Raw genomic sequence first — 16,965 nt, 5'->3', positions numbered from 1 at the left:
TGTTTGGACCTGACAAATCTGCAATCAAATCACCCGCATAGTTCAAATGACTCCTTTGATTGATTCGACTCGAAAAAAATTTATTATGTCAACTACGGTACGTTTATTTTCACCAAATAATGGTTGAAGCAGCAATTTTCATTCAACAAAATCGTTTCGGTTGAAAATATCTGCCGTGCTAAATATGAGCTTAAAATATTACTATTAAAATCATATATAAATTTCAGCTTTGTCAAAATACCGTAAATTGTTTGTTTTTTTTTGGGGGGGGAGGGGGGGGGGGGGGGCTTTCAAAAGTATTCACCATGACTTTGGAACCGCAATAGCTGTCTGGCATTGATTTTTTCAATAACAATAATTAAGTATTTTAAAATATTCAAGTGGCAGCCTTGACACTATGCCGTTGAACACGGTCAAATTCTTACACCTTTCATACCTGAACGACTATAGAAATCGCCGGTCGAACTAATGAGACCCCATCTTATGTACGGCATGTACCTATAACTGAGTAAATAAAGAAAATATGGGGTTTGTCAAAATGCCGCAAGTCTGCCGAGCATTGGCTCTTAAGAATTCTCTTCTTGCAATAGAAGTTCTAAATTTTAACCGCTCAGCGAAGCATTTCTTAACTGAAAATTTAAAGTGTGCGAATAAAAACGAATTCATATTAGCGATTGCCAAGTTTGCTTTTTGTCGATTAATACATTTCAAATGACTACGTTCACTTTTATCCTAAACCATGTATTCTGAATTGATTTTGAATTGTTACTGTGTGTAATCCATTTATTCTGAATAAACCTCTTGCTGTTGTGTTTAACCTGCATTTCGAGTAGAATCAATTAACAACCACTTAGTTATCATTCATTATCCCAACATTTACCAAAAAAAGACATTATTGAGCGGTTCGTGTCGTGTCCAGTCACCGGACAGTCGCCCATAGCCCAAAACATCAAGATCAACGAAAGGTTAGTGCCAACTTTTTATTCCAAAAGCTCATTTCCTCCCAAAACGAACGTGATCAAGGAGGGAAATTCAGCGTTCACTTCAGGTGAATCGTGTTAAAAAGTTTTTGTTTTAGAATGAGCGTTAAATTATGTGGCGAGTTAGTCCTTCCACAAACAAACAATAATCGAACTTAATCCGTCGCAAGTATATGGGACATTCCACATCAATCCAATTAGGGTCTGGCCCTCACCCTCTTAGATTTGGTTTACGATTTTTTATATCATTGTTCCAAACCTAAAAAGCATTCCACGTTTTTCAAATATTCTCACCCTCCTCAGTGCTTCCGGAGATTCCGAGGGAGATTCTTAAATTATGATATTTTGATAATGGTTGCGACATTTTTGAATACTATGACCGCACATTGACCGCACTCCGTGAACTTGATGACAATTTATAGAGTGAGTCCTAAAATATGAACAGTCAAAGTTGATGATAACAACGAATCCTTTTCTTTTCCATGCGTTTTTAGCAAATCGACGGCTTAAGGCTTTATCATCTGTGGAACGGTTGCACGGATTTACTTTAAATTCAAAACATTTTATGGATGCCAACTGTGAAAAAGATTACAGAGACTTTGTCCACACATCGCTAGAGAATATTCTCAAGAATGCGGCCTGTGGGAATTTGAAAAGCAAACGAAAAATGAAGTATAACAACCACCGGATCTTATACCCGAAGTTTCGCACAAGTATGAGAAGTATTAGGTCCCGTAACGAACTTTCTACTTGTGAGTGGCTTTTCTAAAATGATACATAAAACAACAACACAAAAAAAATATAACGATATAAATATTTAGTCTTACAATTGGTCAGCCTATGTGGTTTTATTCGCATAATTCAACACAGAAAAGTGAAATTATAAACGTATCGCTAGTGATACAATTTAATCAAGAGGTGTAGGTATATTTCGAGAGTACATAACGGTGTACAATTATACACTTATTTTTAGATGCGTAGTTGATGAAAGATGTGTCAAGTTTTATTTGTATCGGTATTGAGTTGTCTGATTTTTTTGTTTACCGTCGTTTTTTCTTTTTATAAATTATAAGTCACAGTACATGCGTGAATAAATTCCTCAACAGATTGCGAAGAAATAAGAAGAATAAGCATGATAAGATCGTATGTGACCAATTCTTTCAAATTTTTCATTATATCGAAACATATCGTTATATGTTCGTGCTTTGAATAATGTTGATCGACTGACTATTCGCCGTGCTACCGCAGCTTTCACCATGATGCTGACAGTTTAGCGCTGCATAAGGATACACGGCACGGAGCTAGAAATATTATCGTTAAAAAAAGCGAGGAAAGATTATCCTGCTAATCGCCACAGAGTCAAGGCTCGACACATACGTGGAGATGAATGTCAATGAAGGTCAACATTCTCATTTAAAAGTTTGTGGATAACCTTGACAACGCCGAGACGACTAACCGGTATTAGTTGAGTCCTTACGTCAATCGGATGATTAAGTCTACGGAACTGCAAAAATATCGGGATGATTCTGTCTTTCAAGGAATCCATGATACAAAACGCATGGAACAAAAGTTTATCTAAAGCTAAGTACAAGAAGTCAACCGCAAAGTGAACGTGATTACGTGGCCAATCGATACGTTTGAGAAGAAATTCAAATATCGGACAATAAAGTAACGCTGTTCAAACTATTGTCTTCGGTAACGTTGGGATATATTGAGGGTAAAATGACCGGGCAACACTGATACCGTAGCTGAAATACAAGTAAACTGCGTTTTTTGCTGCTATTACTTATTAAGTTGTTTTATTTCATTCCACGGAAAGCATACACGGAGCTTATTTAGTTAGAAAAAGCCTACTGTGTAATTAAGGTGTCTTATTTTTAAGTCTTATTGAGTATGAGATTATAATTTCGATTATCGAATGACAATAACTTGTCTGCATTTGACGAAATGATTGAAGTAACGATTCCAAACCGATCGATTTGCAATGGCAATAAAAATTCCTACTCGATCAATTTTTAACACATTTCTTTTTTTTTTTTTTTTTTAATATGATAATCTAGCGACATTTTGTAACAGCGCTTTGCAACCATAGAATTGAGAAAAAATTTCACGGGCAATATTTTAATTACAAGTCTCATCATCTCAAAATGAGTAGTACAGTAAATTAACGTGCAGGGATAGCACATCTTTCTTGATTCGGAGTACAATGGCTCGAAACTAATGAATCTTGACCTTAGTTGATTGTGAGATTCATTGTATTTTTGAACTACAAAGATTCTCATCCATCTGTTGTTTTGAATTTTGAATGCATTCCCTGTGCAATGGCTGCTGTGGGGTGGAGGCAATAGTTAAATGAGAACTCCCTGGATTCCGCTGCACGGAAAAATACGCCCCCCGCCATTCGATATAGGTCCATCTATTTTGACATATTGTCTGTGGTTTCGCCCGATGATTTTACTCATGGGCCCTATGGACCATTGCCCTCGCCAGTCTAGAAATTTACATATATGTATGTACGATGTAAATTCAAAGCGGACGAAGCTTGGATCGTTCACCGAACGAATTTTTTTGCTTTACTTCAAATCTTCTTCTCGTATCTTGATGAATGTAGACGAAATGTCGACTCGTCAGAAAGTGGACGTAAAATTTTTCATCGCCAAATATCGCCGAATAATTATGAAAGTAGTAATAATACACAAACGATTAAACTGTACTCAGGAATCGAACTATCAGTTTTGGGTTTACGCGATATGGTAATTGAAATCAGATTTTCAAAATGCTGGGAGCAGTCAATGGATAAGCGATAACCGATCAAAAATTTTCCACCCAACGCTCCCGTCGTTTTAAAAATCTGAATTTAATTACCATATCGTGTATTAAGATCATAAACCCAAGACTGATAATTCAATCCTGCGAGACAGTCGAATTGTTTTGTGCATTATTAATACTTTTTATGGATTATTCAGGAAGTTGTTGAAGTAAAAAAAAAAATTATTTTCACTTTAACACGACTGGCTATTCCATCTACATACATTAAAATGAATGAAAAACATTTCTAATAAGAAAAATCGTTTGACGAACGATCCGAACTTCAATCACATTTTCTTGAACTAAGCTTGAAATTACGTCGCTCGGGCGATTGAGCTTTGCGTTTTCACTTTCCAAGCTGTTTTCTGTGAATTATTCAAATACCGCCACCGGAAGTAGTGCTACATTTAACCTTAGATTGTATAATGAATTACATGTTAATTGACTGCAGCTGCTTCAAAGTAGCCTGGACTTATTTACGTATCATGGGAATTGATGATAAGTCTCGTATTGTTACGTGAAATCACCCGTATTGCCCCCTGTGCTAATTTAGTGGCCATCAAAAATAAAAAACGTATGAGTGCTTTCATATACATGAAAATGAATAAGACTGCTGACAATGAGCCAACCAGTGTTATTGTAAAAACAGCTTTGTTTCAGACTCAAACTGATCACACGTATTTCCCAATAAAAGCATTTTTCCCATCTTTTAATTTGGCTGCCTGTTAATTTGCTTCGGTAGAAAAATAATTCCACGTTGCCTGGTTCCATTGGAAAATATTTTGAAACGCAGAGTTCGACTTTGCAGAAGAATTATTGAAGCAAGTTTAAAATTATTCGTTCGAAAAGTGCATTCAAGTGATTTGTGCCGCCCCGGAAGCGAGAGTAAATTAGGCTTCACTTTTTGTAGAAGTAAGCTCGGTGTCTTGAAATCATTCTGTCAAAACGTAGAGTAGGGGAGACCGGGGCTAGAACTTACAGGGATAGGTTGTTACAACGGTTATTATTTCTGAACTATGGAAGATGGTGCCGCGGTTTAAACTAAAAAAGCTATATTCTAACGTAAGAAACAAATTTTGCGCCGCTGCAGTGAGTACGTGTAGTATTTTTCCAAAAAAATAGTTCTTTTTGGAATTTATTTTTTACGATGGATTCTTGTTGTAAAAAATAAAATAAAATGAAACTCCGTCCTCCTAAAATTCGATTTTCTTTTTGATTCAAGTGTAAAACGAAGAAAATGATTTGTTTTCGATCGAATTAAGTTTCGTTTTCTCGAAATCTCGAGTGTTCCTTATTTTTAATAAATAAAGATTATTATTCATAATCACACTTGTTGCGTTTTATTGTGAAGGCAAGAATAGGGTTAACTTCCTCTCAAACCATATAAAAAAAAACTATGTAACAATTTACCCCAGGGCCGTAACTTTTTTGCCCCAGACCGTGGTAAGATGTGACAGTCTGTTCAGGTTTGAAAAAAAAAAATGCATATCTCGAGAACGATTTTCGATATCCAATTAGTTCTGTCGCAGAAATAATATTTGATAGTGAACCTAACGTCACATCAACTAGGGGTGAATTCGTATCTATACATTGTGCGAAATTTCATTTTTTGTAAAAAGTGTAACTTCTAGCCCCGGTCCTCCCTTATTTTTTTTTTTTTATTTTTTTTGCAGGAACGATGTTCCCTATGGAAGTTAGTCGAAGGTCATAGAAGCTTGAAGAAGGTCGTAGAAGCTTCTCAACAGCGATCGATCTTGTCGACGCGTATCCTTTGCAAAGAAAAATACTTATTACTTGAAATACGTAATAAGAAATAATAATAATAATAATAGAATAAAACCATTTACACCATAGATAAGGCAACTTGAAACCTTACCAACTTCCAAAATAATCAATCAATATCTACAGTCTGATTTGGTTACAAAAATGCATAGAAAACAATAAAACATTTCAGACAAACACATAAAAATTCAGGCAGTCCAGAACTTCTCATTTCAGTACCGCATAATCTATAAACAGCGGAAAGTCGATCTACTGAAAGAATCTCCTCCTGAATTCGTAAAGTGACCATAACAATAAATAACTTGGAATATTTTAATAAAACAATAATTAGAAGGTTTATTAACTTACCTTTAATCAATTTATATAGCCGAGTGTTTGTTTCGTTAATTAGCCAAAGACTATTGAATAATTTTTTATGTTTCTTCTATATTTTCTTCATTTTCTTACATTTCCTTTACTTTCTTTATTATCTTGATTTCCTTGACTCACTTTATTTCTTTTGTAAATACTTCGTTCATTTTCATTTGCGTAAAATATACTCTCAACAAAATACCTATTATTATTATACCAATGTTAGTGTCAGTGTGTCGGCGCACCATTTCAGGACTTACCCACCAATTATCAACACACTAAAGACCAGAGCTGACAGTTACCTAATAATGCAGGCAGTGCTTCTTTTATTGCAAAGTCGGTACTCGTTCGGCAATAGCCTAAGCTGGTATCACAGCGAGATCGCTCATTTGGATATCCACGGCGTGATTGTAAAACGGTAGACTTCTGTGACCAATTGCGTACACTCGTTATACAATTTTATTGTAAGATTATAGATCGTAGTTGAGCATACGTCAATTGTTACTAACATATCTGCGCATTCGTCTTCACTTCCATACTCAAGGCGAGGACTGAAAGTTTATTACAAGCCGAAATATTTATCCTTAACTTGTAGGTCCAAGAGGTGAACCTAGAAGACTAATATGAATTTGTTGTAAACGCTCTATCGGGATCGTTACAGCGTCGGTCGAACTGTGCTTTGATTTTTAAACGTCCGAACACAGTATATAGGCCATGGATAGATTTTATCAGCTATAGCTCTAAGAATCTGAATTCCGGTCGATAAATAGTAATTTACATTCTTATTTTTGTAAGCATGACGATCCGATTCAGCTGTGGTAATGTCGTGCCGATTAATTTGAATACCCGTTTACGCAACTATAAGCGTTGCGTGTGAATTAATTAAATGGTTCTGTTTATGTAAATCGTCCAACTCATGCGGTTTCGCTATATTTATTTTTATTGACTCTCTGTTTTTACGATTTCGAATGATCCACGAAGCATCGTCAGCGCTCAATCATATTCATGAACGTCCACCGCGGAAAGCAGATGATAAAAAGTTATTTGAATCAACCAGCTTTCCATGGAGAAGAATACATATTCATAAGGTGATAGGTCAAATCGATGTTTAACTGGATATCAAGAGACTTGACGCCAATTTTTTCAAGGCTTCGGAAAGTACGATTTTCCTGAATCGGGACATGACAAAATAAATGGTAAAATGTTTTTCACGGATAATAATTTGTCTTTTTTGTCTACTGCTACTATCGGCAATTCTTCACTCGATTGATACGAATATTTGAAAATTCATCGTTCATCTGCAATGCGTACAGATGTAGGAAAACTTATAATATGATAATTTGGTGCTTGGAAACGAAGTGATTTTTATGGTTTCTGTTAAAAATATGGCTAATCGTTTGCATCCTGCACTTTCGATAAAAATTTGATAAATTACTTGCACAAATACCGAATAGTGCGCATCACACAGAATTTAGTATTTAAAGCTATTCGAGGTTCAATTTCCTTTGTATATAGCCCATCCGTAGTAAAATGACTCCAGCTTTTCATTTTTTGAACGCTTTTGTTCGGAAAAAGCTTGAAAACAGTAAGACGGAAAAATCTCCCCGCTCCGGATCCAAGCTTAAAAATTTTGATGCTTGAGCCACAATTTTCCGGAATTTATTCAGATTTTTGAAATGTCTCGATGAATAAAATCGTTTTAAAAAAATTGTAGAAAATTAAAATCGAATTCAAAGAATTTAAAAAACCCAAAAACAGAATGACTCTCGACGTGATAACAATCATGTGCCTCATATCTATCTACCATGCTTTGTGTGCTACAAACAGATGTTTTTAATTGAAATATGAACAGTCCCTGGAATACCTGGGAATATAACTATCATACGAGTTTTCCTTCCGACGGGAACTGCAATAGAAAAATAAAAATAAGGAAACATCAGCTAAGCTGTAATCTAAGTATTTTTACAGCACGTTCTCCAGTTCCATAAGGACGCTTGTACAGCGCGTCGATCATGGAGCCAAAATTTTACTGGAATTGATGGTGAACGACCCTCGTTAGCAAGGCTAAGTTTCTAAGAGTAAAAGGTCGCTACGAGCAGTTGAATATTTTACAGCCGTGGCATGGCTTTCGTCGTTGATCCTTAGTTATACCTTGAGCTGCTCGGCGTGTGGTTCAGTTTCGAGGTGTTTCTCTAGCTGTTTACTTCTTTGATCGCTACTTTGGTATGTCGGGACGATTTCAGTCATTTCACCGTACTTATTTATAATTTTAATGTGTTAGTTGCGTTCGAAGATGTTATACGTATTGAGAAATCGTTCAAGTGACAACGAATTAAAAAGAATTATTATTTCATTAAGGGAGTGGGGGAATTTTTAATGAAAATTAATACATTTAGAGCAATTTGAGTTTGAGGGCTTTATTATTCACAGTTTCAAGAACATTTCAGAATTTTTTCATTGAAACAATAACAACATGGTGGCATGTCGCGTATAAGTAGTGAACGACTCCGAACTCGAGGTCTTTTGCGGTACTGCGTCTCCTGACATCAATGTCCAACCTGTAACGGATAGAAAAAATATTTTGAGTTCAATACACTTTTTCGGCTTCGACCTCGTAGCCAAAACCTCAGGAGAAAAATTTTCTCGAATATATACGATTATGAACAAAGAATTTCGTTTTTGACCCAAAAATTGTTTAAAAAATTGTGGGATTGAAATTCAAAAACCTAACCACGAGCTTGAATCGGCAAACAAGTTTTACAGATTGTGTAATAATTTCAAGTTGACCGGACAAAAATTGACCGAGACATCTGCGCCACCGGATTAAAAACGAGGCCCTTCACTACTTACATGCGCCATGCCGCTATTTTGTTATTAATGTCGATAAGAAATTTGTTTGGTTTTCATTTTTTTTAAAACGAGCTCTTAAAAATAGATATTATTTTAGACCGTCCAAGCTATAAGTCCCCCCCCCCCCCCCCCCCTCCATCCCCCCTTCATTCGAAAAAAGCAAAGTATTTTTGTACTATTCTAGATTTATTCCAATACATTGACATTTTTAAAATTGTCGTCCTCCACCAGTGATCGCTGTTTATAAATTTACTGTTCCAAATTGTATGTATAACCTAGCATTTTAATGTTTCGCGTCTAATGAGTAGTTTGTAGCTGTCTTACTTTCCACACAGTTTTCTGGTGCGACAAAAATTAAAATTGATAAACAGGCGCAGCGAACTATATAATTTGACTTGAATCAGCTGATTCAACCGACCGTAAGCTACGTGATCACTGGAACGAAAACTCTATTCGTACACTTATGATCGACGTACAAAACCACATGGTTGAAAAAACGAAATCGACATATAGAAAGTTCGCACTTGCAAATATTGTTCTGTTTTTATTCGTTAGGGATTTCTCGTTCAGATGTCTCAAGCTTCGTATATTCGAGACATGCTGTCGGACTCTGCATCCGATCAGGCCACGGGTCCCAGTGAAGTTGCAAGTTTTTATGCACACACGAATATCCTTCTCACTGGAGGTGCCGGTTTTTTAGGAAAACTTCTGACAGAGCGGATACTGCGGTAAGTCAGGACATTAAATTTTGGTGATACGAGAAGAGTGAAAATATTGCGTAATACCAGCTGTTGCCAATTTTCTGATTCGTAATTTCCTCGTTCGGTTAACCAGGTCATTAATATGACTGAGAAAAGGTTTCCTGCTCATGATGACTCCTTTGACTCTAGACCTCGTTAAATGAGTTTTATAGCAGGTGCAATCTTATGAGATGTCAAGATTGAGTTGTGAAATACGTAATTATATTGTTTTTCTAACTCGAGATCTAGACTCGAGGCTTACGTGCGATTCCTTTCATTCAGCTTGTAGAATAAACTGGCATGTAAGTACACTCGACGCAAAGTAAATTGACCACTTATTTTCGATATAGATCATAAAATGCCAAGGTGAAAATCACACCATTAGTAAATATTCAAATAAATTCATCCGGTCAGCTTTCGATGAATTTCGTTAATCCAAAACCTGCAGTGCCTTGGGCAGTGTGTCCCGCCCACATATAAAATTCATTAAAAAACCGTATTGCAAACTGTTACTCGATGCACCGATAGATACTCTTCACTTCCCGTTTGTTACACTTAATCCTTTTTTCACGGATGCGTTTTTGAATCAACATCAATATGGTTTTGATGAAGTTTTTTGCGGCACTGGTGAAAGGTGGGTAAGATATCCTATTCCTTGAGGAACTTTTCCACGATTTGCCTAGGCTTAACGAACGAATCTAGACCAGAAAGAATTAAATCATATTGGGAAAAGTATGAAAAAAGACCCAAACTCGAAATATTTTTGTGTTCTGCTGTTTACTCAACGCAATTGTTTCTTAGTGCAATTATAATTCTTTCAAGTAAGCCCGGATATGGAAGAAACGTAGAAATTTGGATTCACCTCGATTTGAACTTTTTAGAAGAGAAATCATTTTTTAATGAAAAAATAGCCAAAACCGTTAAAAACGACCTATGACCGCATTGAGCGACCTCTAAAAGTTGATTGTATACGTCCTCCTTGCCGTTGTGGCATTTATTTTACATCTCGAAACATTCATGAAGGGAGCGTGAAAAAAATTAGAAGGTAGTGTTTTTTTTAACCACCCTAATAACTAGGCTCTACAATAGAATATGGAAAAAATCAACACAAAGCGACAACTAAGACTGAATAATGTGTAGGTCATGTCCCGAGGTGAGCACGTTGTTTCTGCTCCTCCGAGCAAAAAAAGGGAAAAGCCCGCAAGAAAGATTTGCGGAACTCTTTGACGACTTGGTGAGTTATCTTCAAGTACTTTTGGCCTCAAATTATTTCAAATTTGGCACGTATGCAAAGAGCTGAATCAAAATCCCCATGAATAAACAAATATATTTACGTTGTCCTTCAACGTTGAGTAAGGAATATGGTGGGAGGAAATTGGAATTACCTCGTTGTTTCCATTACAGGTTTTCGACCGACTGAAGAAAGAGAAGCCTGGATTTGCTCGGAAAGTTAGGTTGATCGAGGGAGACGTGGGGGAGATCGGTTTGGGTTTGGCGCCGGAGCAAAGGGAACTGCTCCGAACCACGAACATCGTGATACACGGTGCAGCCACCGTACGATTTGACGAATCCGTGCGAATTGCTACCAAGATCAACGTCAGAGGCACCAAGGAGATGCTGATACTCGCCAAGGAAATGCCAAATCTTAGAGTGAGTTGATCGATGCTCAACGGTCGGCAGCGCTGCTTTCACCAATATCAAAATTTCTCACTCTCATTCGTCCTCTTCTACCGACTGCAGGCATTCGTCCACATCTCAACAGCCTACTCGAACTGCGTTCGACAGTCCATCGATGAAAAATTCTACCCACCACCAATCGACTCGGACAAGTTACTCGATCTCCTGGAGATATTGGATGACGCCTCCCTCGAACACCTCACGCCGGTGTAAGTCATGCGATTTCCTCCCGATGCATCTTGACTCCTGATTCGCTCGAGCGCGAAGCCTCGCACCGACATAGAATTAATATTTCAATTCGTCTCTTACAAAATGTCTATCAAGTTTTACCTGAAACTTGAATTGCTTTACTCCTTTCGTATTCGCTGCAAACTTACAGACTCTTGGGTAAATATCCGAATACGTACGTCTTCACCAAAGCGGTCGCCGAGGACGTCATTCGCCGCAACAGTCATAGTCTGCCAGTCTGCATTGTCAGGCCGTCCATAGTAATCGCAACGTATAAGGAACCCGTCGCTGGTTGGATCGACAACGTCTACGGTCCCACCGGAATAGTTCTCGGGGCTGCGATTGGATTATTACGGACTCTTTACTGTGATCCGGAAGGCATCGCCGACATGATTCCCGCAGACTTCGTAGTCAACAACATCATTGTCGCCGCATGGGACATCGCCGAAGCTCGGTAAGATCCCGCAGCTTCCTTACTTTTAGCGTATGGAAACCTCGGTGGAAAAGTGTGATATCGACATTAGGTGAATTACTCTGTTTCAGAACCACGAATGTCAATAGCGCGGATAGTTCGAACATTCCGGAGACTGATGAGCCTCCGATCTACAACGTCGTATCATCGTGCCAGAAACCCTTTAGGTGGGGTGAATTGATGCGTCATATAGAAGAATATGGATTGGAAGTTCCAAGTATGATGTGTATATGGTACTACTGCTTCAAACTCAACAAGTATGAATCGGTTCACAAGATATACGTGATCTTTCTCCACCTTCTTCCCGCTCTCATTGTAGACAGTGTGGCCCGCATTATAGGACGCGAGCCCATGTAAGTATGATTGCATCAATCTTCGATGGCGAAATGGTCAATTTATAATCCCCGTACGATATTCGGATCTGTCAACGGCTTGACATATTTCAATCGTATATCCAATGTTTGCAGGAACCTTAATGAGTCATGTTGTCTGTCTACAGGTTATGGAAAGCTTACAAGAAGATTCACAAATTCAGTGCGGTGATTTCGTATTTCGCGACGCAACAATGGCGCTTCAGTAATAACGGTGTTTTGAGACTGTCGGCGAAGTTGAACCCCGCCGATCAGAACCAGTTTATGTTGAACATGAAAGACTTCAGCTGGGAGGAATTCAACTACAATTACGTTCGTGGTGGACGTCTTTATCTTTTGAAAGACCCATTGGACACTGTACCTAAAGCAGCTGTTAGATATGCAAGGTATGTAACGTCGTTTGGGATTTTTGCAAATGAAATGAAATCCGTTTCAGCAACCCTTGATAAGACACCAGCGTTATTGGATAGAAAAAAGAACCGGAAGCAGTATTGGTCACGAGATTAATTCGACACGGACCGATTGGGCAACAAGATTTAATCGATACTGTCCGACTGGATACCAGCGACTTTGTGCACAACCCGATTAGACACCTAAAACCGAATAAACTTCGAAGGGCCAATGAGTTGAATAGACAAGTATTCGATTGAAACCTAAATTTGTCTGATATGGAAAAGTAATGCCATAGGTCCCTTCATCAGACCTATTGCGAAAGATGTAAGCTCCGTATTCGGTGTTCACTCAATATATCCAGTTAACAACGCTATAAAGATTTTCCAGCCGATGAAATACGTCGGTTACTGATACCGTAGTGGAGAAAAATTTCTGTCTGCATATTCCTCCACCTTGAATCACGCATCCCGTCTTCTCTAATTTAAACATGTACTGCTGCAGGAAAATATGTATACTGGAGCTTCCGTTTGCCGCATCGGTCCAGAAACGAGACTTTAGCAATGACTTTCCACATCTGAGAAATTTTGGTTTCAATCGAGAGTTTGAATATTTATTTAATTTATTGGTCCATCGAACTTCATCCGATGTTCGGTGTTCAATATCGCTTTCTTGAAGTCATTTCAAATCTCGGTATCCTATCGGACTGTGTCCGTTAATTCACGTGTGTCCAATCCAGCTTCCAATTTTGTTTGGTGGCCAGTAACGCTAGTGTCCTCCGGGGTGTTCTCCAAAAGGTCCGTTCCCTCAGCTTTGTAGTACGCCTGAGCATTTGCTATTTGCATTACACCAATGTATGTCGTGCACGATCTACTTCGGCGACAAAAGAACAACATGTTACATATCGAAATGGCTTCGAGATGAAATTTCTAGTACGGAGTAAGAATTATCGATGTATCATTGTGATGCCTAGCCTCACGTTTGAGTTTCGAGATAATTCGCGAATATCGCAACGATTATACGATTATACTGCATTGTTTTATATGTCATTTTGCGTTTCCATTCTCAGGTTGCGGATCATTCACTACGCTGTAGTAACAGTGATGTGGGGAATGATTTTCTGGCTGCTATGGACACTCGTAAGATTTTTGGGTTTATGGTAACTCCTATATTCATCTACAATTCGACTTCAATTACCAAAATTGAGTATATCGTGGGTTTTCTAATATGCGTCTATCTGAAGAATTTGTACGTATTGCAAAGAGCACTGGAATCAACAACTAAAACACGAATTTAAATCAATTTCTCATATACTTCTGTATGTGCTATTTTTCCACTGGTGTAATTTGATGGTTTCATGGTTTTTATTAAGATCTTTCCCATAGTATAGGCATATTGGGAAATAACAAGAAAAGTATACAAAATTAAGCTATATACAGAGTCTCAAATCCAAAAACTTAGCCTAGTTCGATAATTAAAGTAAAGAAGAGCACAGAATAGAGACATAGAACTACAACGACATAGACAGGAGTAGAAATATACAGATAGAAGGATACAAAAATTGGAAGAGTGAAAGACGGCAAAGACAATGTTAGAAAAAAGAATAGAATAAAATAGAAACATAGAAACGTGGGAAGCAGGAAGTAGAGAAATCTAGATGAAGAATCACCATCAAGAGCGAGTCTCTTCTGTCCGGAAGAGATACTGACAGAGTGCACGTTCAAGTCAGCAAGCGTCGAGATAGACCTGAGTTCGGTTGGTAACGTAGCCTGGTAGCAAGACAACGGAGTCCGATATCTGCGAATGGAGCCAGGTTTCAGTCACAGCTAGTAGCGGCCGGAAAAGCGAGAGACGCAGTGGAGATAGCTTTGGAACATTAAATTTCGTATAAACTGATGGAAAATTTCATTTATTTCATGCAGATAGCAGTACCGTGTAGAGAAATTTATTGGGAGTATACAGGCTGTAACGGAGTCGAAGACGAGATTGTCGCGTCACTTCTATTAGTGACAAATTTCTATTTTCTAGTACTCTTGTATCAACAAACCGGTCACTGAATAACGACGAGTGTATCAATTGTCTAGTGAAAGAACTATGGCAACAGAGTATCTCGCTTCTCAAACTGAAAACTTTTCAACTTCAAAATCGGTGTAATAGTGTCGAAGGAAAAGGAAAATGGAACGCATCAAGTACCGCGAGCACCGTATCAAATAATTTCAGTTTCCGAAGCGAGACCTATCGAGGATCAAATAATAAAAAATAGAGCCGGTGGTTTGGCAGTCGACCCAATCTAGTAAAATTGACTACGAACGAAGTTATTTGAAATCTTTTGCGCTAACATGTATGAGAGTTCGTGAGAATTCTCCATCACATCTTTAATCTACGATGCATTGAAAAATATCTTGCTAAAAGTGTTACAGCACGTATTTTACTCTCGGAATTACCAATGACACAATGACACGATATTGGAAATAAATATGTAGTCAATAATGTAGTAGTCATTTGTATTGTCATTGAGTCAAGTATCGCAGCCAAAACGTACTTTCGTATATTCAAACACGCGGTTGAATTCGCACTGTTAACCGGTTAATCAAGCAGATAAGAATTGCTGAAGAAAAAAGCTTCCGTGCTTTCTTCGGCTACGTGTAACTCACGTCAGACAGATTTGAAATCCGTACAGAGACAAATCTCGATGAAAAATGTAAAGTGTGGGAAAACGAAAGAATGTCACAATTGTCGCAATGCAGGATGAATGAACAATCCAGTGAATCGAGTCAAGCGAAGCAAAGTCAACAGCGTTGCAGGTATACGTCATACAGTTTCTCCATCTTCGGAACGATGTGTGCGCCTTATTCAAGCAACCGGCGTTACAGGGCATGTTCAGATCGAGAGCCTGGTATCCTGCCCCAGTCATCCCAAACGTCAGGTATTATTTATTTTGAAAACGTCAAATATGAATTGTTTCAACAATGTTCGGGATGGCCGTGCTGGGATCACCGAAATACAATCATACCTACTTCGGTGGACGAGATACGATGCTAATCTAAAACGCAAGCTGTAATTCCGGTTGCTTGAACAAGGCGCACGCATCGTTCCACAGGCTGAAAGTCAGAGAAACTCACTGTAAAATTTCAAATATTATACATACAACACGAATCGCCGAATGTCCGGATTCCCAAGGCGCGTTTCGCTTTCAACGAGACTGAAAGTATCCGAAATGACCAGCAAATGATTATATTCTTACGGTTTCGCTCGGTGTCCAACTAATGGTAAGCAGTCCCATCTGCCTTCGGCTAAACGCTTCAAACTCTAATACCGATACCCAGTGCTTGCAAGACGCGTTACACGTGCACAATCGGTGTGTTCCCCCGCCTGCACCTCCAATGCACCAAGTTCTGTCGAAGTTGAAAGCACGGTGCTCCGGCTGTCGGTTCATGCGTGTGGCGCAGTGCCCCGCCCGTCTGTATATTTACATAGGTATGTAATTGCAACGTAAATATAGACGACGGCACGTGCAGGTAGTGGCGAATAGGTGCCGCGTCTTTTCCTGCCAAGTGTTCGTTTGCAAACAGCTCTTCTGTTAACTAAACCGAAGAAAACACGGTGCTGAACGAGGAATCGTGGATTGTCGCGATGTGATTACATAATAAACATTGTTTGCCGATGTTTGAATGGGGGGCGGATTCAGCGAGGTAGGTAGAAAAACTCGTTGCTTTGTCAATTCGTTTGTCGATGCGAAAGAAAATCGCTGATGTTGGAGGCGTGGCGGCAGTCAAGTGCGTTTCAAAGCTGTGAGCGAGGGGCTGCTCATTTGAGAAATCATTGGACCATTTCATCCAAAATCAGACAGGCAATCGCTAAACGTCGCTGGCGATCACTCGAATCGCATGATTCCTGATTTCCTTATGATTTCTTAAAGTATAGATATATTCATAGACATAGATACATTCTCCATGTCATGCCCTGTTACAAATGAAAAAATTTTAAATGTTTACGAGAAAATAAAAAAATTATTCTAATTTCTTTAATAATCTCTGTTATTGATTGAGTATCCACGTATCCCTGATCGTAAATTAATTATTGTTAATCTATAACAATTAATCAATATTCATTTCTCGAGAGTCTAAAAATCAATGATTTGCAACACCTGAAAATAACTTTTAATCGTTGGAATAATAGGTAATCTCATTGATTCGGAAATCACGGGAATCACAGTCTAAATCACAAGATATCGATTCCTTTCGGAAATCGTCGTGTCACCGAATCCGCGAGTGAGCAGCCCCTCGGCTGTAAGTGTATAGCCGTACAGAAAGAAT

General features: G+C 38.4%; 1 protein-coding gene across 1 annotated transcript; it reads left to right on the top strand.

Moving 5' to 3' along the window:
* Positions 1-8,053: 8,053 nt before the first annotated feature.
* On the top strand, positions 8,054-16,680 carry LOC107220532 (fatty acyl-CoA reductase wat). The gene is made up of 9 exons (XM_046738438.1): positions 8,054-8,144; positions 9,327-9,499; positions 10,652-10,745; positions 10,916-11,161; positions 11,252-11,397; positions 11,568-11,870; positions 11,960-12,241; positions 12,388-12,645; positions 13,719-16,680. Exons 2-9 carry the CDS (start codon positions 9,342-9,344, stop codon positions 13,810-13,812), a joined length of 1,581 nt encoding a protein of 526 aa, XP_046594394.1. The 5' UTR covers positions 8,054-8,144; positions 9,327-9,341; the 3' UTR covers positions 13,813-16,680.
* Positions 16,681-16,965: the final 285 nt, after the last annotated feature.

Source organism: Neodiprion lecontei, chromosome 4 (assembly GCF_021901455.1).
Source record: "Neodiprion lecontei isolate iyNeoLeco1 chromosome 4, iyNeoLeco1.1, whole genome shotgun sequence".
NCBI classification, from domain to species: Eukaryota; Metazoa; Arthropoda; class Insecta; order Hymenoptera; family Diprionidae; genus Neodiprion; species Neodiprion lecontei.
Note: the sequence above shows the minus strand (reverse complement) of the source record. Positions and strands in the feature narration are given on the sequence as shown.